General features: G+C 35.3%; 1 protein-coding gene across 1 annotated transcript in view; it reads right to left on the reverse strand.

The window, feature by feature from the left end:
* Positions 1-23,151, reverse strand: part of MKLN1 (muskelin 1, intracellular mediator containing kelch motifs) — a 161,572-nt gene that overhangs the window by 39,888 nt on the left and 98,533 nt on the right. The window contains exons 10-12 of the mRNA XM_011995840.1: positions 13,367-13,579; positions 7,610-7,831; positions 3,454-3,583 (exon numbers count right to left, since the gene is read on the reverse strand). Coding sequence (XP_011851230.1) covers positions 3,454-3,583; positions 7,610-7,831; positions 13,367-13,579 — 565 coding nt within the window. The remainder of the gene's footprint in view (positions 1-3,453; positions 3,584-7,609; positions 7,832-13,366; positions 13,580-23,151) is intronic.

A 23,151-nucleotide genomic window follows, 5' to 3' on the forward strand; every position in this document is an offset into this window, starting at 1 on the left:
ATCTAAGATGGTACATTTAGATAATTATAAAGAGCAACAATTTAAGATTTTATAGTATCTGACAATACAGAATTACATAAACAGCAGTAATTTTACTATTAGCTATACCATCTCGGTGATCTCAATAGTTCAAACAAATTTATTCTATGAGCTCAAACAATCCCATTTGATACTCACATTGTAAATACAATTTTAATCAAATAAGCCACATTACTGAATCACAGATAAACACAGTAATTATATGTTAAGTCCATCTCAAATTACAGTAATTAACTGGAGTAAAAAAATCTTTAGAACAGTTAACAAACAACAGAATGATTAATAAGCTACAGAGCATCTACATAATGGATAAAATTGGTGTTTTCTAAGAATATTTTAAAATGTGGGAATTTAAATAGTATTCCACCTTCTTAAAAGTACTTTTCACGGCTTACAATAATCTAGTAAGAGAGAAAAAAATGTACTTTTTAAAAGTGAGGTAAAAGTAATTCTATGGGAGGGCAATATAATAAACCATGGTTCTGATGTGAGGTTTTTTGAACAGTCTAACTTAGTTCAGTAAAACACTTTTAGGAGATCTAGAGTACTGAAACCACTGAATGCTCTTTAAGAAATCGTGAACAAAGTCTTGTCTATTTCAGCTGATGTTTGTACAGGTTTTGAAAAGCACAGTCAAGATTTTATACAGCCAGATGAATACCTAGAATTGTGTTAACAAGGATGGCTAGAGCCACATGTTTTTAAATTTCTAACCTGGGCTTAAGGCATTAGAGAATTTTGGGAGACAACGATCTACAAGCTAAGATCTGAGAGGTAAGCAGTACAAGTTAGCTAGATTTTGGAGGTGAGAGGAAAGTGATTCAGGTAGGAGGAATAGCATGGGCAAGTAACAAAGGCAAGTAAAATACACTATCTATAAAGATTTAATATTCGGTGGTCGTGAAACAGAGAGTTGGTGGCAAGAAGTGTACAGATACGAAGTACAGGACTGCAGAACTGAACTGGGGCACATCATAAAAGAGTCTGTGAATTACGTTAAGTTTAGACTTAATCCTGAGGGCAGGGAGAAACAAGATTTAAAGTGAGGAAGAACACGCATCAGCTTTATATTTTTAAAAATATGTTCTTTTCTTCATTAGCACTAATCTAAAGGTAAGGTTGTCACTTTATTTTTCCTCTCCATGTACAACCGTAACTCCATGAAGATAGGGCCCTCATTCACAGTTGTACTCCTAGTGCGTAGCTTATTGTCTGGCACACAGTAGGTGACCAAAAAATATCTGCTGTATAAATGTTAAGGCATATGGTTCTATTCTTTACTGGTAACACAGAATAGCTGTATTCTGCTTGCAGTGTGGAGAATGGGTTGCAGGGAGGGTACACAGGGAGAGGAAGTCTAGAGACAGAGGCCAAATAGGTGATGTTAGCCCAAACTAGTTCATAGTGAAGCAGCAATGGGAATAGAGAGATGAGGCAAAATTGGCATGATTTGATGTTAACTGGCTAGATTAGTGAACCTGAAGGGTAGCATTAACATCTTTTTGTGAAAATTAAGGCACCCAACAGTAACACCAACCAAAACTTGAGGGTTAACCCATCTCTACTCCTAGAGTAGCCATGAACGGAGACAGTATTTTCCTTAAAATCTAATTTGGGCCATTTACAAATGTGGAAGCAAAAGCTGAGACATTAGGTAACTTGCCTAAGATTAACTAAGGACTGAAATAGACTCTGGAGAGCCAGAACAGTGGTTCGCAATCCCAGCTGCATATTAGAATCCTCGAGGAGAGAGAAAGTTGGGGGAGAAGTAAGAGGGACATGGGAAAACGAATGGAAAGGAGGGAAAAGAAAGAAAGTGAGAGAGGCAGAGATGCGGGGTGGGGACAGAAAAAAAGAGAATAATTTCCATTTCACTCTAATATGCTAACAGAGCCACTGAGGTTCCTCAATTCCAAGTATAACTGCAACAGTTTTAGGTGGGAAATTTTTCGAAGTAATTCTAACCAGATGCTCAACCCCTGCCATAAAAATCCTCAGTCAACAAGCCTTTGAACTAATGTAACTCACAGGAATATTGTCAAAATTAACCACTTGGAAAATGTACACCTAGACAAAGAAGTGGTATTTTCAAAACTTAAATCAGATCAAGACACTGATATTAAACCTTTGAATTATCTCCTATTTTATTCGGAAAAAAAAAATCCAAACTCCTTGCATTTGTAACAAGGCACTAAATACTGCGACTCTTATCTCTGTAGCTCTAACCTAGTTTCATACCAACTTTCCCCATCCTCAATTCATACCAGTTCCACTATTTCCGAACACCCCAGGTTCCTTACTGCTTTGGGAACTCTGTACTTGTTCTTCTCTCGGTTCTTCACATGGTTCTTCCTAATTCTCTACTTTTCATCTTAAATCTTAAAGATTACCTCCTCAGAGGTGGTTTCCCAATCTACTCTGTCTAAATGAAACCTCCCCTGTTACTCATTATCAAAGCATCCAGTGTATTTTCTTCACAGTACTTAGAACACAACTGCAGGTCTCTCTCCACTAGAATGTGAGTCCTCTGAGGGAAAGGATCCTCCAGGTCCATAGATGAATCCCAAGTGCCTAAAATAATATTGGGCCTACAGAAGACAATGAACAATGTCTGTGAAACAGGTGCTTTTATCCACATTTTGCAAATGAGTCATTAATAAAAAACACCAATTTATAAGCAACAGTTAAAAAGAAAAGCTGATCAAATTTCTCACCCTATTGTTCAAATTAGCATTTTAAACCGTTGCACCTTAATCAAAGTCACTCTTTTATGTACAATAATCACAGGCAAAGCAACTACTATGCAGGGTAGCTGTAAATGATCAAAACAGGACACTTTTGAAAATGAATGGAGCACTATTAATAATTATGCCAGGGCAATATGCATAATCTAAGCAAACCAGCCATTCCATTACTAATAACCTCTTGGATGCTGAGTTTTTAAATTTACAAGGTGTTACCAATCCCATGAAGTTCCCCGCTTAAGACACACACCCTACTATGCTAGTGCCTAATATAAAGATCACTACAGTGAAAACAGAAGACGAAAAAAATTAGCAAACATAGAATAAAAACATAGAATAAAAAGTTTTTAAGCTATTGATTCTTGCAACCCGCCCCCCAATCGAAGGATTTCCTTCGAGCAGAAAGTATGTGAATTTCTAAATGAATTGTTTGTGTGTGTGCTTGTTGAGGGTTGGGGGGCGGGTTGCAAGAATCAATAGCTTAAAAACTTTATACATATTTAAAAACAGAACTGAATAAGCTGGTAGAATTTTCTTTCTCTTACTCAGAATTACTCAATTAAGGAAATAAAGAAAGGGTGAAAAATGATTAGAAAGAAAAGAGAATGAATTGTAGTTTTCTACCTAAAGTAATTAAGACATGAGAGAAGAAATCACTCAATGCCCTTACCCATCCCAGAGTCTTTCTTGGTGCCATCTGATATTATGTCTACATGATCAGAGTCCACATCATAACTAAAGAAATCATTCAAATAGGTCTTTGATCGCTGGCCACCAAATACATATAAGCAACGATTTTTCTGAAAAAGAAGAAAAAAAAGAAGAAAGGAGAAACTTGTCACTTCCATGAAGAACTCAGAATGAGCCTTTAAAAACTTAAACCTCTACAAAAGTAATTTTACAATAGATCCCAATGGAGCGGGAATAAAAGGGAAAGAGGAAGCTCTCTACATATTGCTAAAAGGTGATCTCTAGGACATCCTGTTAAAGAAGAAAAGCAAGGTGCAGAATGATATATTCAGGTTCCTTCTTCCTTTGTGTAGGAATGGAGAAGGAGGAACATCTGTGTATGAGACAAAAAGAGAGGGAGAGAGGGAAAGAGAAAGCGAGAGAGGGGAAAAGTGAGAGAGACAGCACGCGAGCGAGAGTAGAGATTTTTTCTTTTTTTCAAAAACAAAGGAAGGATAAACCAAAACCTAATAAAGACAGTTACCTATAGTGGCAGGAACAGAGCAGGAAGACCTCTCCAAAAATACCCTGACATATGGTTTTGACTTTAGAACCATGTATATGCTTTTATTTAATTAGAAGACAAAATTAACTAAAAAAAAAAAAATCTAAAATTTGGGCAAAAAAAATCCAACAACAAATAAACCTATCTGTATACAAAGATATACTCACACAGAGAAGTAGTATTTCTAGTGATTTTAATACATACATTTTGACTACCCATCCCTAGAAGTCTAAATCCTAAACAGAAAAATAACCAGAAACCAACATTAAACAGCACTCAGTGATTCTGTTGTTAGCTTTTTTACTGTGAAAGCTATTATAGACAGACAAAGCAAGTAATGTTATGAAGCAGTATTTTAACCTTAAAAGACACAAAAATAGGCCAGGCATGGTGGCTCACACCTGTAGTCCTAGCATTTGGGCAGGCCAAGGTGGGACAATTGCTTGAGACCAGCCTGGGTAACATAGCCAGGCCCTGTCTCTACTTCTTCTACTTCTTCTACTTCTACTTCTTCTACTTCTTCTACTACTTCTACTTCTCCTACTTCTTCTACTTCTACTACTACTACTACTACTACTACTACTACTACTACTACTACTACTACAACAAACCCAGGTGTGGTGGTACACACCTATAGTTTTAGCTGCTTGGGAGGCTAAGGTGAGAGGATCATTTGAGCCCTGACACTCAAGGCTGTAGTGAGCTATGATCTGCACTCCAGCCAGGGTGGCAGGGCAAGACCCTATCTCTAAAAAAAAGAAAAGCTATAAGTTACAAAATAGAAGACATTAAGATAAAAAATATTTTATTTGAATTAGACAAATCAGTATGAACTCACGATTTAATTTTTCTCTTACAAAAAAAGATACATAAATATGTGGTGGTGGTGGTGTGGGGGTGCTCCTACTAGCCAAAGAGAAATATTTGAGCATCAAGAAAGTGGCCGGGTGCAGTGGCTCAGGCCTGTAATCCCAGCACTTTAGGAGGCAGAGGCAGGTGGATCACCTGAGGTCAGGAGTTCGAGACCAGCCTGGCCAACATGGTGAAACTCTGTCTCTACTAAATACAAAAAATTAGCTGGGCGTGGTGGTGCATGCCTGTAATCCCAGCTACTTGGGAGGCTGAGGCAAAAGAATCACTTGAAATTAGGAGGCAGAGGTTGCAGTGAGCCAAGACTGCACCATTGCACTCCAGCCTGGGCAACGAAAACAAAACTCTGTCTCAAAATAAAAGAAGAAGAATGACAGCACTGGATAGAAATACATCAAACATGTAAAATACTTAATAATAAAATTTCTGTACACTTATCATTGGTTAGCTTTGGAGCCTCAAAGTTAACTCATTAATATGAAAAACAATAAAGGAAAACAATCAAACATTTATACTGCCTATTCAGTATGCTTTACATTTCAGGGTAACCAAAAGGTTAATGAGAGGAAGTTTTTTTTTCTCCCTCCATAATAGGAGAATCACACACTTAATAAATGCAGAGGAAATGACATCATTAGAAAAATCACCATCTTACACATCCTAACGAAATTTAGGCAACGAAAGGCTACAAAAACCATTAGGCACAAGTTTGAAAGAAAACTTTATAATTGATCAGTCAGGCTAATAACACCCAACCTATTAACATCATCGAAAGCATGACAACCAGTTATTAAATGCTTCTTTATATTTTGCAATCAGAGTGTCTATGAAGTATTCTTGCACATTCTCCCCGGCCCCCAAAAAAGACAGTGAATCTAAAATCAAGCCTCCGAGTGCAATGACCAGTTTATAGGAAATATGAAAGAGGAACACATTAAATTACACTACGAAGATAAAATCAAAATCAAAACTGGAAATATGGGAGATTCTAGAGCACAAATGTCTCACTTAGTGGGTTGTGTGTGTGTGGGAGAATAGGGAATAGGAGGAAAGAGTACTATTACAATTTTTTAAAAAATGTATGAGACATAACAACCAAATGCAAAATACCTTTTTTGAATCTTGACTTAAACAAACCAACCAAGTAAAGATATTTTTCAGTATATTAGAAAAAAAGAACACAGATAGAATATTAAATGATAATAAAGAATTGCTTTTATTTTGGTTGATAATGATACTACAATTATGTTTTCTTTCTTTTTTTTTTTTTAAGAGAGAGTCTTGCTATATTGCCCAGGCTGCAGCACAGTGGCTATCACAGGAGCGATCGCACTATTGATCAGCATGGGAGTTTTGACCTGTTCTGTTTCTGACCTAGCCAATTAACCTCTACTTAAGCAACCTGGTGGTCCTTCAGTCTGGGAGGTAACCATACTGATGCCAAACTTAGTATGAACAACTGATCAAGCACAGTGCAATGTGGCCCAGAACTGGGCTCCAGCAATCCTCAGCCTCCTGGGTAGCTGGGACCACAGGTGTGTACCAACACACCCAACTGTAATTATGTTTTTAAAAAGCCCTTATCTGTTACAATTATACACTACAGTAGTATTTACAAGTATGATGATACAGTATCTGGGATCTGCTTTAAAACACTACAGCAGGTGCTGTAACAAGAAAGGAATAATAAAAATTTTAAAAATACTCCAGCACAGTAAAATTTAAGAATAAACTTAAAAAAGAAACATCAAGAAAATGAATGAAATTAAAGTGGAATAGCTGTATGAAAAACGAGCAGATTATTCATGACTGCTGAAACTAACAAATGAGCACACAAAAATGTATTATTAATTATATTATCCTCTCCATTTTGTACAGAGAAAAACATGTTTAAAATACATGTTAAAGAACATGTTTAAAATATTCCATGATATTGTTTTAAAGCTATGTTCACAGAAAGAAGACCAAGATTTCATTAAAACATCTGAAAAGGTTAAAAAAACCTCTGTATGTTGGTTTTGCTGATACATTTATTATTATTATTGAGACAGAATCTTGCTCTGTCACCCAGGCTAGAGTGCAATGGCATGATCTTGGCTCACTGTTGCAGCTTTTGCCTTCTGGGTTCAAGCCATTCTCCCACCTCAGCCTCCCAAGTAGCTGGGACTACAGGCACAGGTCACCATGCCAGGCTAATTTTTGTATTTTTACTAGAGATGAGGTTTCGCCATGTTGGCCAGGCTGGTCTCAAACTTCTGGCCTCAAGTAATCCACTGTGCCTGACCATTGCTGATACATGTAAATTCTAATTCTATAAAATCAAATCTTAAATTCTTTGTACTTAATGGAGAATAGCAGAAGGGAAAAAAAGAGAGAAAGAAATTGTCCTTCTAATTACTAAGAGAAATGAGTAAGTGGAAAGACCTAAGAAAGGAACAAAGCTACAAAATCGATTTAAGCAGTGAAATTAGTCGTAAGATTGCCTAGATTAGTAGTCAGGTAATAACTACTTAGGAATTACCAGGCTGATGGGAAGAGTCTCACAATTAGCCAACAGTTCACTGTTAAAGAAGTTTTGTCTTTCTCTGTCATTGCTACACTAATCATTTATTCCTAAGGAAAAGTTTTTATCACTTCCTGGAGAATTAGATTTCACCACTTCTTTTCCTATCTAGGTATACATGATAAAATAACATTTACGCAATGTACGGAATATTCTTACTGAGTGGAATAGCATGCAGTGTCCTATTCGAGACTGGATGTCCTCAGGCCCAGCATTACAGGAGTCCTCTCGAAGAAGTTTCCAGGTTTGACATTGACAGTTGAAAGCAAATAAGCCACTGAATTGTGGTTCACTGGCTCTGCTGTCATCTACGCTGCCATTACAAGTCAAAATTCTACCACCAAAAGTGTAGATCATATGTTTTTCTGAGTCCATACACATCTATCAGAACAAGGCAACAGATTGAATAGTTTTAGTTTGTTCCTGTCATATGTGTTAAAACAAAACCAACATGTACAGTTTTACATTCTCAAAAAAAACTAAACTTTGTCCCTAATGACACTAAATACCACCCGATTATCATATGCAAGTTTCTAAATACTTTTTCAAGTTGCCATTTTTCCCAGTGAGAGTAAAACATGTTGTGATAAAGAGCTTTCTGCTTTCTTGAAACTGCATAATTTTTACCAAAATCAACCAATGATACATGAGGTGTTGATTTATACGTAAGAGTGAATACTTATCATATTTCGGGTGAATAGTGATCATACTCTCCTTATTAAAATTCCCTTTCATTCTAGGCAAGCATCCTATTAATATTACTACCATTTATTAAGCGATCAGATATGCAAATAAGAGTGGTACAGCTAAATTCATCTCTCTGCATTTATTTTTATAAAACCCTTCAAATTATGTTACAAAACAGTAGAACAAACAAAAAGACATTTACAACAATCAAGTCTCCAGACTGACTTCTACAGTGTAAAGAACTCTATCTGCTTTTAACATAGCACTATTAATTTTCTTTGAATTAAGCTATACACTTCATGTTTAAAAGTCAAGCTTTATTCTTCCATTCTTCCAACTCAAGATTGTAGCTTTTCATAAAAATGTATGAGAAAACAGCCATTTGTCATGAGACAATAAGAATCAAATTCTGTTTCAAATAATACATAAATCCAAGTTGGGAATTAGCTGTTAAACGTAAGTGGCGTTTATATAAAGAATAAATTGTGTACACAAAACATCTATGTTTTGCTAAAAAAAAAAAAAAAAACTAAACATTTGATATTCAATTCTCCTACCAAATTACGTCTGCTACTTATGTATTTTTGTATTTTTTTTAAATAAAAGGCTATTTTCATATATATGTATGTGTGTGTGTGTGTGTGTGTATATATATATTTATTTATTTATTTATTTTTCCTCCCCGAGACAGAGTTTTACTCTTGTTGCCCAGGCTAGAGTGCAACAGTATGAGCTCGGCTCACCGCAACCTCTGCCTCCCAGGTTCAAGCAATTCTCCTGCCTCAGCCTCCTGGGTAGCTGGGATTACCCGCATATGCCACCATGCCAGGATAATACTGTATTTTTAGTAGAGACAGTGTTACTCCATTTGGTCAGGCTGGTCTTGAACTCCCAACCTCAGGTGATCCGCCCGCCTCGGCCTCCCAAAGTTCTGGGATTACAGGCATGAGCTACCATGCCTGGCTATTTTCATAATTTTAAAGGTATTAAAAAATTGAGGTTATTATTATTAAAAAGAAAAGATTCTAACATCTCCTAATTTTTATCTACCACTAAAAAGATCTACCTCATTAGCCATTTCCTAGGTTTCTCAAAGACTTCTATAAATTAAGATGAAAATCTATTCCCTAAGGGTGAAATCTTGGTAAATATGGTTGAAAAACAAAGATGTCTGGCCTACCACAGAAAGTATTCCTATTTTTTAAATGATCATATAGTTAAAATCAGCACATTGCTGAAGACAACTCAGTTTGGCCCCATCCAACTACTGCCTCCGTTGAGGGCTCCATTGGAGCTGGGTCACATTTCCCTTGCTGAAGTACTTCAGACTCAATCACTCCAAATATCTGGGAACTATGCTGAAAATCTTTAGGGACTCACATTAAATGAGTTTATTTCCATTTTTTATTAACTCACAGATTCATACTAATGGCCAATCTTTGTTACCAACCCCCTACCTTTCTACTTCGTATGCTACAAAGAGAGTTTCTTTCTTTTTGAGGATATTCAAGCTTAATTTTGACGTGGCTTACTCTCATTTGTTTGCAGGGCTGAAGTATAAACATCCTTATCTTGGTAGTTCTTCCTAGGACACCAGTCTAAACCAAGAAACCTTTTAATACTTGATTTCCACTCTTTTGATTTGTCATTTTTACTCTCCAAAAAAATTTCTGAAAAGCTAGTAACTTATTAAACTCTGTATGATAATGTCTTTTCCATCAAAGACTTAAAAAATTCTTTAAAGTCAAAAGTTTAAAGACTATTCATTTATTATGTCAGGGGTTAGACATTTAATTTTTAAAATCAAACAAATAGTGGATAACCACTTATTTTCCTGGGAAAAATTATTTTTTGAATCTGAAAATGACTTTATTTTACCCTATCACAGGAATACAAGATTGGTAAGGGTTTGGCTGGGTTCAAAATAATCGTCTCCTCACAAAATTTGAAGATACTGCTATAAAGCCTTCTAGGTATCCAGTGTTACCCAACCTACCACTTTCCCTTCTACAAACCTCCAAAAATGCCTCATGACCCAGTGAGAATATCAATGAGCTGAGATCTTCAATTCTTCAACTGAAGTTTTTCCTGCTACTTCTTGGCTAGCTCACTTTCCATTTTCTAGTAATTTCCACAAAAAGTGATTACACTTGAAGGACAGTTTGGCTAGATATAAAATTCTTGGCTCACACTGTCTTTTCTTGAATGTCTTCTAGATGTTGCTCTATTATCTCCTGGCACTGAAAGGAGATGTAGAGAAATCTGATACCGGTCTCATTTTAGTTCTCTTATAGGTGACTTGATCATTTTGTCTACTTGCTATAAAATGATCTCTTATCTTTTATAGTCAATGTTATTAATATATGTCTTAGAGTTAAGTATTTGGGTCAACTTTTTCTGAATATAGTATGCCCATTTGATACGTGGAGTAAAATCTTTCTTCAGGAAAATGTTCTTGAATTCAATTGATAAATATTTGTTTTTTCCATGGTTTTGGTTTTCTTCTTTAAAGTCTCCAATTACATATATGTTGGCTCTCCTCTGTCTACCTTCCCCGGTTAATCATTTTTACCTCTTTGTTTTATCTTATTCCTATGCTGTATGATCATTACCTATCCTTCTTTACACTCTTTGTAGATAAGTCTTCATTTCTGAAAGGGGCAATATACCGGGATATAACTTTCATTTACTGTTATTTTTCTTTTTATTGTTTTTCTTTAGAATGTCTCTCTAAAGCTTTATTTATTGCTTTTTAGTTTTTCATATATAATTGAGTTGAATTTTCCTGGACCAGATGACTTTACAGAGGATTTCTGTGGAAGGTGTATATTCTTGCTCAAGAACTCCTTCCTCTGTTGCTATTGAATGATTCCTTCAAAATATGGCACTTCTGGTGAAGCCATATCTTCTCTAATTTTATGAATCTCATCTGGCTTACAGGGTTGATCTCAAGCTTTGAGCTCCCCAAATTTCTTACTGGCCATTGCAAAAGGAGCCATCATTCCCACTATGTTTCCTTCACTTTTACAAAACAGTGCTTTCTGACATATATCACCTCTGGATCTTTCTGGGTACCTTACACATGTTAATTCACTGATTCTTCCAGTGGCTGCCCTGGGTGCAATCTGTGCCCTGTCCCTGACACTTCTCACTATGATATACAACTGCTAGGCTCCCTCTGCTTTCCCAGGCCTCCCTATTATACTGTTGTGGACTTCAACAAAAGTTCTGAATATTTCAGTTGTTTTTGGATAAACTTACAAGGCACTGGGAGTTGTAGGTTTACTCTGGCTCTTGATTTTGCTGAGAGAGAGAGTGTGTGTGTGTTTAAATCTTTTTGCTTGATTACCATTATTCCTGGAAAACCACACAAAGCAATATCAAGGAAAGCTTGAGAACTAAACTGCCACTATGTTCTCAAGAAATCCAGAAGTCTTTAAATTTTATTTTTTAAATATGTTAAAATTAAAAATGGCAAACAGCTTTTAGGCATGTTTGTATCGTATAGCTTTCTCATATTTTTATCAAATTTGAACATTAAGTGTTAAATCCTAAATTGTCATGAACACCACAAGCTATTTTTGGAGTGTCATAAACACTACAAGTATAAGTTCTAACTTATAGCTTTATTTGTATGAAATAGAATAGCAAAATGCAGGAGCATACAGATTACTTGCTCACTATTACAGGGCTAGTTGTTGGCTGAATGAGTACTGAAATCCTTATTTCTTCACCCCCAGTGTTCTGCTGTACCACCTAATCAGTTGAAAACCATGCATTATTTAATAGCACCCAGCTTCCAAGAAACATCCTATTTTATAAAATCAAGAGAAACAAAGGCCACACCCAAGAACTCTCTACGTGCTACTCCTAAGCTATTCTTTTTTTCAATCTGTTAAAAAAAAAAAAAAAAAAAAGGACATCAGCATCTTTTGTAAAAGAAATACATAACCATTTGGGAACAAGAGAAGAAATTGTTCCCTAACAATATTATCTGCTGATATTTCTAAAAAATCAGAACCAGCCTAACTTTTCTTGGCATGCTTATTTTCCACATGAAGAACATTGAGGGTGTCAGCAGGGATGTGCATAGCTTTGTGGAGCTCAGTTAAATAGAGCCAACAGAAGTTCCAAATTTAAGCTGGGGAGTATTTCTAAGAATACTGGTTTTGATTTTCTACCTACCACTTAACTTGATAGGCATAACTCACTCTTCCTCTCCTTACCACTCTCCTATAACAATTATATGTTAATAGAAATATGGCAATAGGATAGTTTAAAAGCAAAGAATTAACAAAAATCTATAAAGACACAATAAACAAAGACCCTGGGTTCTGACTCCTAGATAAGATTTTAGGTCTCACCTAGGTTTTGTCATAATTCTAGTACCACCTCCCATTTCCCGAATACTAGATAATTTATGTTCATCAACACAGAGTTATAGATTTTTAAAGTCTTTTTCTCCTCAATACATCAAAAAAAAAAAAAAAAAAAAAAACTTGGGATGTGGGTTGAGCCAGGTAAAAACTTGCTTATAGAATTCAAAATGGTTACTGTCTTTTTTGACCTACATTGACTTTGTATGGAATAAGTATTCAAAGACAGGTAACAATGATAATGACAATGATGGGGCTAATGAGAGCTACATGTATATTAATATTAAAATGGCTTACAATGAGGCTATGTTCAGTCTTCTAGTCAACAACATTATTGTATAATTTCTACTGGTGCTGAGTTTAATTTAGTATGTCAAATTCCTCTCCAGGTTTATAAAATTTTGTGACTATAAACAAAACAAAATATATTTCACTCTAACTGGAAGAAAAGCTCTAGATTTCATCTAGTTCATTATAAAGTGATTTTCCATTTCTTACAGGAATGTAGAATAAGAAATATAATTAAAAGGGTAAGTTGTTATTGTTATGATTTATGCATATGCATTATAAAACTAAATGTGTTTTTCCTAATATTACTCCATCTGCTCTCTAAAGTTTCTATAAATCAACAATCTATGTCCTGAGATTTTTGTATTTTGCCCTGCAACAAACAAGAGAAAAAAATTTAAAGAATAACTTTATACCTACTGAAACAACAATTATTATTATCTGTCATAGGTATTTGTCATGGAAGCACTACTAGACAACTCAGCATAACATCTAACATAAACTCTAATTGCAAGAATCACTAAGCACTGATTAATTCCATCATATATTTAACTGTGCATCAAACCTGATGATCAAACACCAATTTCGGCCCTCCATCAGCAGCAGTATCCTCACTTAGTAACATCCATGTGTTTGTATCAATGTCGTAACGATAGAAGTCACTTTTCAGAGATTTGCTATTCCTCACAGAGGAATCCAAATAACGCCCCAATGTGTAGATTTGCCTCCGTTGAATGTCAATGCACATTTTATGACACGATCTGGCACTAGGACCATTCTGTAGAGAGAGAGAAAATGAATAAACAAATAAACAAATGAAAGAGAAAAAACAATCAAAGAACAAATAAAAGACAAATTAAATGCCCTTTTTATTACCTTTCATTAAAAGGTTTCTCAGAGACTCACATCAAGTCAACCAATATGAGTCCAACACTAGGCTTAACTCTCTAAAGAAAAGCAAAAGCAGTAAGCAGTAGGAGACACAAATCTTACCTTAGAAATGCTTAAAATCTACCATGAAAGATGAAATGAACTACACTGCAGCTTATGGCACTCTGTTGATAACATCTATATGGTTTCTACCATATACTGCACTGTGTTTTAGTCATTTGTGCACAGAGTTCAATTCCCTATTACATGACAATCTACTTTAAGACATGTTTGGTCTTTATGAACATTTTTGTATTTCTCATCAGACTCTAGCACAAAAGAGGTACTCCAAGAATATTTAGAATCAGTGAATTTCAAAATTAGAAGAAACATCAATAAAATCTCTAGTTTAATCACTTGGACACAGGGTGGGGAACATTACACACCGGGGACTGTCGGGGGATGGGCAGCAGGAGTAGGGATAGCATTAGGAGAAATACCTAATGTAAAAGATGAGTTGATGGGTACAGCAAACCAACATGGCACATGTATACTCACCTATCAAACCTGCACATTGTGCACATGTACCCTAGAACTTAGAGTATAATAAAAAAGAAATAGAATCTCTAGTTTAGTTTTCTCCTTTTAAAGATAAGAAAATACAACCCTAGCAAGAAAATATAAGACCAGGATGATACCTTTAATATGCTAGTGACAGAAACTAATAAGAATCCAAGTCTATGACTTCTTTATCCATCCTTTGCATTGTAAAATCAATTTTCCTGATTGAATAAACAGCACAGCTACAGTAAATAAATAGGGAATAATATTAAGAATAGTATTTATCAATAAATTAGTTAGCTGGTATTACTTGTATCACAGGACCCAATAAAACATAAAACATATTGTAGTATAATCAAAAGGATTCATGGGGGAAAAAAGAACTTCAACTGCACAGGGTTTAATTAGTTGAAAGGGGGAAAGGAAAGGAAACTAATGTTTGTTAAACAACTCCGAAGTTCTGTTTACACTATTACTGTGTATGTGTGTGTTCCGTTTAATCCTTATAACAACCCCGTATGGAAATATTATCACCATTTCACAGAGTCCACCGTCACAAAACTAGGAAGTAAGATAGCAAATCTACGCCCTTGTGTACCACAGCCAAAAACTGGGCTCTTTCACAATTTCAGATTATTTTTTCTAGAAGAGAAACAAAGGCAAAAACATACTTGTTAAAACAGTGTATGCAGTTATGACTGAGATGAAGAGTTCTTGCTGCAAAAATAACAGAATTGATGTATAAAGTGGACATAGGAAGCCTGATGAATGACTGACAGAGGAGACAGTTTATGATCTTGCAGGCAATAAAGAACTACTGGTGGTTTCTAAAGCAAGATACAACATAAAAAGGCAATATTCTAAGAAGAGTAATCTAGCAGTATTAATTAAGTGAAATGAAGGAATATTAGGCAGGAAGAACAGTATTTTGACAATGAAGTTGATGTAAATGTACACTTTAATATTCATACTATTATTTTTAAACTTATTTTAAAATATTTTTGTCAAAGAATATCTTCAGCAAATAAGGTGAAAATTTTATTTAAGAAAGGATTTCCTCTATTAATCATCTCAAAAACAAAGATGAAGTAACATATATCTATGCCATAATGCATAGAGTGTAAAACTTGAAATTTTAATAAGAGAATAATAGAACTTCTTGCTTCAACTAAATAAGCACAAATAATATTAAAATGATGATCAAATTATATGCCAAGAAAAAAGAAATAAAGATAAATCAATAGACTAGAAAACATGAAAAAAATAGAGAAAATTAACAAAGTTGGTTCTTTGAAAGACTGATAGAATTATAAACCACTGGCAAACTAATTTTTTACAAAAGAGGGAAAATACAAATTGCTAGTACCAGAAACGAAAGCAAGATTAACACTACAGACTTCCTAGAAATGAAAAAAGAGAGAATACTATCAAAAACATAGGTAAAATCTGACAACGTAGATAAAACAGACATAATTCCTTAAAAAACCTAACTTACCAAGATGACATGAGATGAAAGAGGAAAATCTGAAGTAATTACACATACTGAAAAACTGAATTCATTATTGCCCACATAACTACACTGGTAAATTGTATCAAGCACTTAAGGAAAAAACGGTATCAGTTTTAGACAAAATTTTTCAGAAAACGGGGAAAAAGAAAAACTCTACTGTTTATCCACATTCTCTTCCATTCCTAGCTTATTTTATGAGGCCAACATAACACTGAAACCAAATAACAATACTACAAAGGAGAAGGAAGAGAAGGGAAAGGAGGAGGAAGAAATGGGGAAGAGGTGGAGAAATCATTTACAGGTGGCTAGGACCCCTTATGAACAAAGACAAAACCAATCTTTAACGAAATATTACCAAACAGCAGGAGCAGTATATGAAAAGAATATTTTACAACAAAAAGGTGTTTTTATCTCAGGAATGTAAAGTTGATTTTACATCTGAAAATCAATCAGGATAATCTGCCACATTAAATTAATAAAGAAGAAAAAACACAATTATATCAATAAATATGTAAAGGAGCATTTGGTAAAATTTATCTATTCATGATCAAAACTCATAGCAAAATAGGAATAGAAAGACTTTCAATCTGATAACAGATGTAAGAAAATGTAAAATTTAATTTTCTTAATGACACACTGAATATTCTCCTGCTTAGCTATGAAACAAGACAGGGATGTCTTTTCTCACTACTTATATTTAACATTGCTCTGGAAGTTCAAGTCAGTGCAATAAGGAAGGCATTAAAAAATAAAATAAAGGTTGGGCCTGGTGGCTAATGCCTGTAATCCCAGCACTTTGGGAGGCCAAGGCGGGAGGATTCGTTGAGTTCAGGAGTTCAAGACTCCTCTGTACATTCAACATACAGAGACCCTATCTCTATACATAATTTAAAAATTAGCTGGGCATGGAGGCACGCGCCTGTGGTCCCAGCTACTGCGGAGACTGAGGTGGAAGGATTGCTTGAGCCCAGAAGGTCGAGACTGCAGCAAGCCATGATCATGTCACTGCACTCCAGCATGAGCAACAAAGAAAGACTGTCTCAAACAAACAAAAAATAAAATAAAATAAAATAAAATAAAGATGGAAAAGAGAACAGAAAGAAGAAAAATGACTGCTTCTTTAAAATACTCTAAGAAATAAAAAAGAAGCTATTAGAAATAAGCAGACTTAACAAAGTGACATGATATGAAGGCAATATTAACAAACCAATTGTATTCCTCTATATTACCAGCCAACAAATGGAAAATAAAAAATTTTAAATTCCATTATAATAGCACAAAAAGCAAAACACACTGATATCAAGTTAACTAAAATATTACAGACCTCTTAAATAGAAAACTTTTAAGCGTGCTGAGAGATAATGAAGACTAAAATAAATGGAGACTAAACCATATTCATGGAGTAGAAAGATTCAGTATCATTAAAACACCAATTTGCAGCTGGGTGCAGGTGCTCATGCCTATAATCTCAGCATTTTGAGAAGCTGATGTGGGTGGATCACCTGAGGTCAGGATTTCGAGACCAGCCTGGCCAACATGGTGAAACCCCACCTCTACTAAAAATACAAAAATTAGCTGGGCAGGTGCCTGTAATCCCAGCTACTCAGGAGGCTGAGGTAGGAGAATCACTTGAACCTGGGAGAAGGATGTTGCAGTGAGCTGAGATCGCATCATTGCACTCCAGCCTAGGCAACAAGAGCAAAACTCTGTCTCAAAAAAAAAAAAAAAAAAAGATCAAACAAAATAAAACCCACCAATTTGCTCCAAATTAATATATAATTTACCATATTCCCATCATAATCCCAACAGTTTCAGAAATTGATGATTCTAAAATTTATATATTACCTAACTTCATGAATTACTATAAAGTTACTACTATAAAGCTACAGTAATCAAAGGAGTGTCATACTGGTTAAGAAGAGACCAAAATATAATAGAACAGAATAGAGTCCAAGAAGAGACATATACTTACATGATCAATTGATTTTTGGCCATGGTGCCAAAGCAAATCAATGAGCCAAGAAGATAGGGAGTAACCAGAAATCTCATACATTGCAGGCAAAGTACAAAATGGTATAACCATTTTGGGAAAAGCTTTAAGTTTCATTAATAGATGATAAAAGGGTGAGAGTTTGATGAGTAACAGCATATTTTCATAATCTTGAAATGTCTCCCTATAAATTACTTGTTAATTATAAATTAGACAAATCTGGTGGGCATCCCCTTAACCAAGTGATTGAAGCTAGTATCAGATAAACGGACGTAATGTGTCTCCTGATATGATATACTGAGGAGATGCTAATGTGATCTATGGGTTATTCTTGCTAAAAATATATCATCTAAATCCAATCCTAAGAAAACATACAAACCCAGCTGAAGGATATTCTAAAAAATAACTGCCTTGCACTCTTTAAAAATCATCAAAGTCAAGAAAGACAAAGAAGTTTAGAGAACTATTCTAGACTAAAGATGACTAAAGAAGCATGACACCAAAAAGCAATACATGATCATGGTCTAAATTCTGGGCTGGGGTTGCAGAGTGACAAGGGATGCCTATAAAGAACATTACTGGGGCATTATTGGATAATAGTCTATATCTGAATAGGAACTGTGGATTAGATTAAAGCAGCAGTTCTCAGTGTGGTCTGGGGTCTCCAAGGTACTTCAAGGGAGTCTATAAGGTCAAAGTTATTTTTACAACAATACTAACAAAAAAAATTTGTCTTTTCACTCTTATTCTCTTATGAGTGTATGTGAACATTTCCGGAGGCTACATGACTTTCTGATACAGCAACTGAATAAAGAAGCATATGAATCCAGATGTCTTTTATTGAGCCAAACATTAAAGAGATTTAGAAAACTATACAAAAATGCCACTTGAGGGCCAGGCGCGGTGGCTCATGCCTGTAATCCCAGCACTTTCAGAGGCCGAGGCAGGTGGATTATGAGGTCAAGAGACCGAGACCATCCTGGCCAACATGATGAAACCCCGTCTCTACTAAAAATACAAAAATTAGCCAGGCATTGTGGCAGGCGCCTGTAATCCCAACTACTCAGGAGGCTGAGGCAGGAGAATCGCTTGAACCCGGGAGGTGGAGGTTGCAGTGAGCTGAGATCGCACCACTGTACTCCAGCCTGGCAACAGAGTGAGACTTCGTCTTAAAAAAAAAAAAAAAAAAGCCACTTGACTTAGCATGGTTGTCTCAGGAAAAGCACCTTTGTAATTGTCTGAGCTGTGAACTGATGGCAGTTGCTTTTTCTACGGCATACTATATATTTACTTGAAAGAACAAATAATGACCAAACTATGGTTATTTGGACATTATGGCAGACATTTTCTCAAAAATGAAGGAAGCAGTGTATCCATCTTGAAGGAAAAAAAATCAACAAAATTTGTTGCCGGTATTCTAACGCATGTTTTAAAGCAAAAATTCGAATTATTGAAAACCTATCTGCCACTGTGATCTTGACATCTTCCCAATACTTAAAAGACTCTAATGAGACTGATAGTGATATTAACAAATGTGGCATATTTTGTAATACAGTATCCCAAAAACCAATCTTTGGAAGATGTGCATAACTCATGGAACCAATATTTTTCAAGTGACCAACACATGGATAAACATACATTCATAGGTAAAAGATCCAAAGAGCAAAACAGATCAACGGATTTTAACATAACAATGCAAAAAGTTAGCTGGTATGGTTTCAGAGTCTATATTGCAACTATCTTTAAGAAAAAAACACTTGTCAATTTGAGATATGGAATCAAAAAAGAACATATGCAATTATTTGAAAAGGCTATTAAAATACTACTTTCTCTCAAAAACACAACTATATGAGGTCCAACTCTCTTCCTGTATTTCACAGGTAAAACATGTTGTAAGACAGTAAATGTAGAAGATATGAGAATCTAGCTGCCTTAGCTAGACATTAAAGAGATTTATAAAAATGCAAAACAACGCCACATTTCTCATTTTTTGAAAGTTATTTTTAATAAAATGTTTTATATCCACCTGTAATAGGTTTATTACTATTATTTAAAATTGATTAAAAATATTTAAAGTACTCAGCACTAAGAACACCAATGGGTTTTTGTTTAAAGGTCTAAACGGCCCCTGAGACCATGAAGTTTGAGAAGCACTATTACAAGTAAAATCCAACAAGAGCCATGTCTAATTCCTTCAAATGCTACAATTCTGTGAATACTCAAGAAAATGGAGATATGATTTAAACAATAAACAAAAGTAAGGAACATTTTCCCATCCTCCCTTTATGAAAAAAATATAATCCAGCCTTTTCCAAGATACCTCTTGCTGTAAATTTGTTTTCATTAATAATCATAGCTTATAGCCACATTATAAAATATTGGATTTTTATAGTTAATCTTAAAAAAAGAATCTAGGAACTAGATTGAAGCTAATAAAAATGGCCTTCACTGACTACTTTAAAAAACAATACATTCGTTTTGAACCTATAAAAGCTTACTTGCATACGTACGTGAACATTTAAAATATTTATTCTCTTTTAAAAATGTTTTACTTATTTAGTTTTTGAGATAGGGCCTTGTTCTGTCGCCCAGGCTGGAGTGCCGTTGTGCTATCATGGCTCACTATAGCCTCAACCTCCCAGGCCCAAGTGATCATCCCACCTCAGCCTGGCCTAAAGTAATCATTCTCTTTGAGAGCTGAGCTATCCTCTTATCCTTCAATCTCCTAAATGTGTTATTAGGTACATATTTAAGTTAATTAAAGTGAATTAAATTAATTTTGCTTTTTAATTGTTTATCATGCTTCTAAAATACATACTCTGGGATCTCATCAAACAGCAACTTGCACTCACTGGTATGGAAAATTAGATATATGAACTACTTAACTGTTCAATTTTGAAAGGAATGAGCATTTATGCTAGATACATACTATCATTCAATTCACAGAAAGATCAACAAAAGGTTTTTATGAGTCTATTAATTAACTATAATAAATCTCAGCTCTGGTACTGAATCACCACGTTACTTATCTCTACTGACCCTGAACTAATAGAAAGTGTTCTCATCAAAATAATCTCTATATTTTAGCAGCACGAGTTTTAAAATAATTACTTATTGCATTATAAAGATTACTTACAATATATGTATATGGTATAAAAAATAACGGAATGAAGTTATGTACCCATACCCAGCTTTAGAAGAATAACATTTAATATTACCTTTAAACCCCCTAACCTCTCTGGATTTTGTATTTATTGTTCCTTTTTCTCTGGTATTAATTTCTCATTTAACTTACCTCACCTACTTACTAAAGAGTAAGAATGTGCACATCCTTAAAATACATACATTTTAAAGAATGTGATTCATGCTTTTAAGGAATTCAGATAGGGAAACATGAAGATAAATCAATCATTATAGTAAGCCATTCAAGTATTAAAAGGGGTTAAGTGAGCACATCAAAGGAAGCTTTTAATTCTTCTTGGCGAGGTCAAGAAAGGCTTCACAAAGAAAGTGAAGTCTGAACTGAGTTTCAAAGAGTAAGTGGGTATTTACTAGGTAAAGTTAGGGGGAGATCCTCTGTTAATTCCAAACAAGGAAAACAACATTGCCAAAGGACACAGGTGAGAAAGCTGAATAATTCCAGCAACTATAACTGGCACACAGGAGATGAGGCTGGAAAAGAAATTGAGTGGCAAATCTTGATGAGAAATTTGGAGTTTTTACTCCAAATTTTACTCCAGATTTTCCAAGCAAAAGGAACTGAGATAAATTGTTTTATTATTGTTGTTGTTATTTATAATTTCCTATATCTATGACCTTTAATAGTATCCTGCACAAATTGACTCTGGACTTGCTTACATGATTGCTTTTTGCTATCAGGGAAAGAAAAAAATTGATGGATTGCTCGTGTCTACTTCATCCCCTTTGCAGCCCAGCACCTGCCATGAAAACAAGCTCTGGCTAGCCTATATAAAACAGAGCCAGGCAGTCCCAGTTGAAACCATGCTAGACCAGCTGATAGACAGCTGACTCCTAGACAAATTAATGAGCCCAGCCAAAACCAAAAGAATGACTGAGCCAACCTGTAGACTCATGAGCAAATAAATGCTTATTACTCTATGCCACTGAAGTTTTATGAGTGCTTGTAATGTAATAAACTGTGTAAACGATAACTGAAACAAAGGCTGAAGCTAACCACAGGGTTTAAGTAGAGGTGTCATAGGATCAAATATGGTATTTAGGGGACTTGTTTTTGTTTTTGTTTTTTTTTGAGACAGAATCTTACTCTGTTGCCCAGGCTGGAGTGCAGTGGCACCATCTCAGCTCACTGCAACCTCCACCTCCTGGGTTCAAGGGATTCTCCTGCTTCAGTCTTCCAGGTAGCTGGGATTACAGGTATCTGCTACCACGCCCAGCTGGAGTTTCTATTTTTAGTAGAGATAGGGTTTCAGCATGTTGGACAGGCTGGTCTTACACTACTGAGCTCAGGTGATCTGCTGGCCTCAGCCTCTCAAAGTGCTGGGATTACAGGCATGAGTCACTGTGCCCAGCCTTGTTTTTGTTTTGAGATAGGGTCTTGTTCTGTCACCCAGGCTGGAGGCAATGCCACAGTAATGGCCCACTGCAGTCTCCACCTCCAGTCCTCAAGCAATTCTCCTGCCTTGGCCTCCCAAAGTGTTGTGATTATAGGTGTAAGCCACCACACCAAGCCCAAATATGCTTTTTAAAGACTGTGTTGATGAACAGAGAATAGGTCAACAATGGAGACGTAAAAAGTATAAGAAACCATAAAGCTGAAAAAACTGCCAAAAGGAATGGAGAGGAAAAGACATTTGAAATGTGGTATTGGATGACCTGTTGGATCATGCCAGGCACTTGGAGAACTGTTGGATCTTAGGCACTAATTAGACACATTCACTGAAGAAGAGGGAGGATTTTAGGATGAAACTTAGGCTTAACACAAGAATAATTACAGATGTCATCACCCTAGATTTATGATACTTTAGTAGAAAAAAGTTAATTTTTTTTTAAAAGATTTGTCTTTTGTTGTTGAAGACAGAAATAATCATTTCAGAAAACAGTACTTCAATACTGAAAAAGGAAGGCCACTTACACATCCTTTCCCAGGGGTAAGAAAAGTAAATCAGAATTTCAACATCTATTTGAAAAAACAAAAACTGTCCAGTGATTAATCCCTGAACAGTTTTTATTAACATAGTTTCAGAGTAAGCAAGAACCTAGTTCCCCAGGATTAAAGACACAGCACTAGATCTTTGGAAATGGCCTTCCTAGATCAAAATCAGTGGGTTATGAATTAGGCCTTTTTATCTCCTTTTCATTTGAGGCTCCTACTGTTTTCTTATAGTTCATTTTTCACTTTATATCCTGAAACAGTTTAAATGGAGAGTGCAATTAAAAT

The sequence above is a fragment of the Mandrillus leucophaeus genome, unplaced genomic scaffold, assembly GCF_000951045.1.
Source record: "Mandrillus leucophaeus isolate KB7577 unplaced genomic scaffold, Mleu.le_1.0 Scaffold5, whole genome shotgun sequence".
NCBI classification, from domain to species: domain Eukaryota; kingdom Metazoa; phylum Chordata; class Mammalia; order Primates; family Cercopithecidae; genus Mandrillus; species Mandrillus leucophaeus.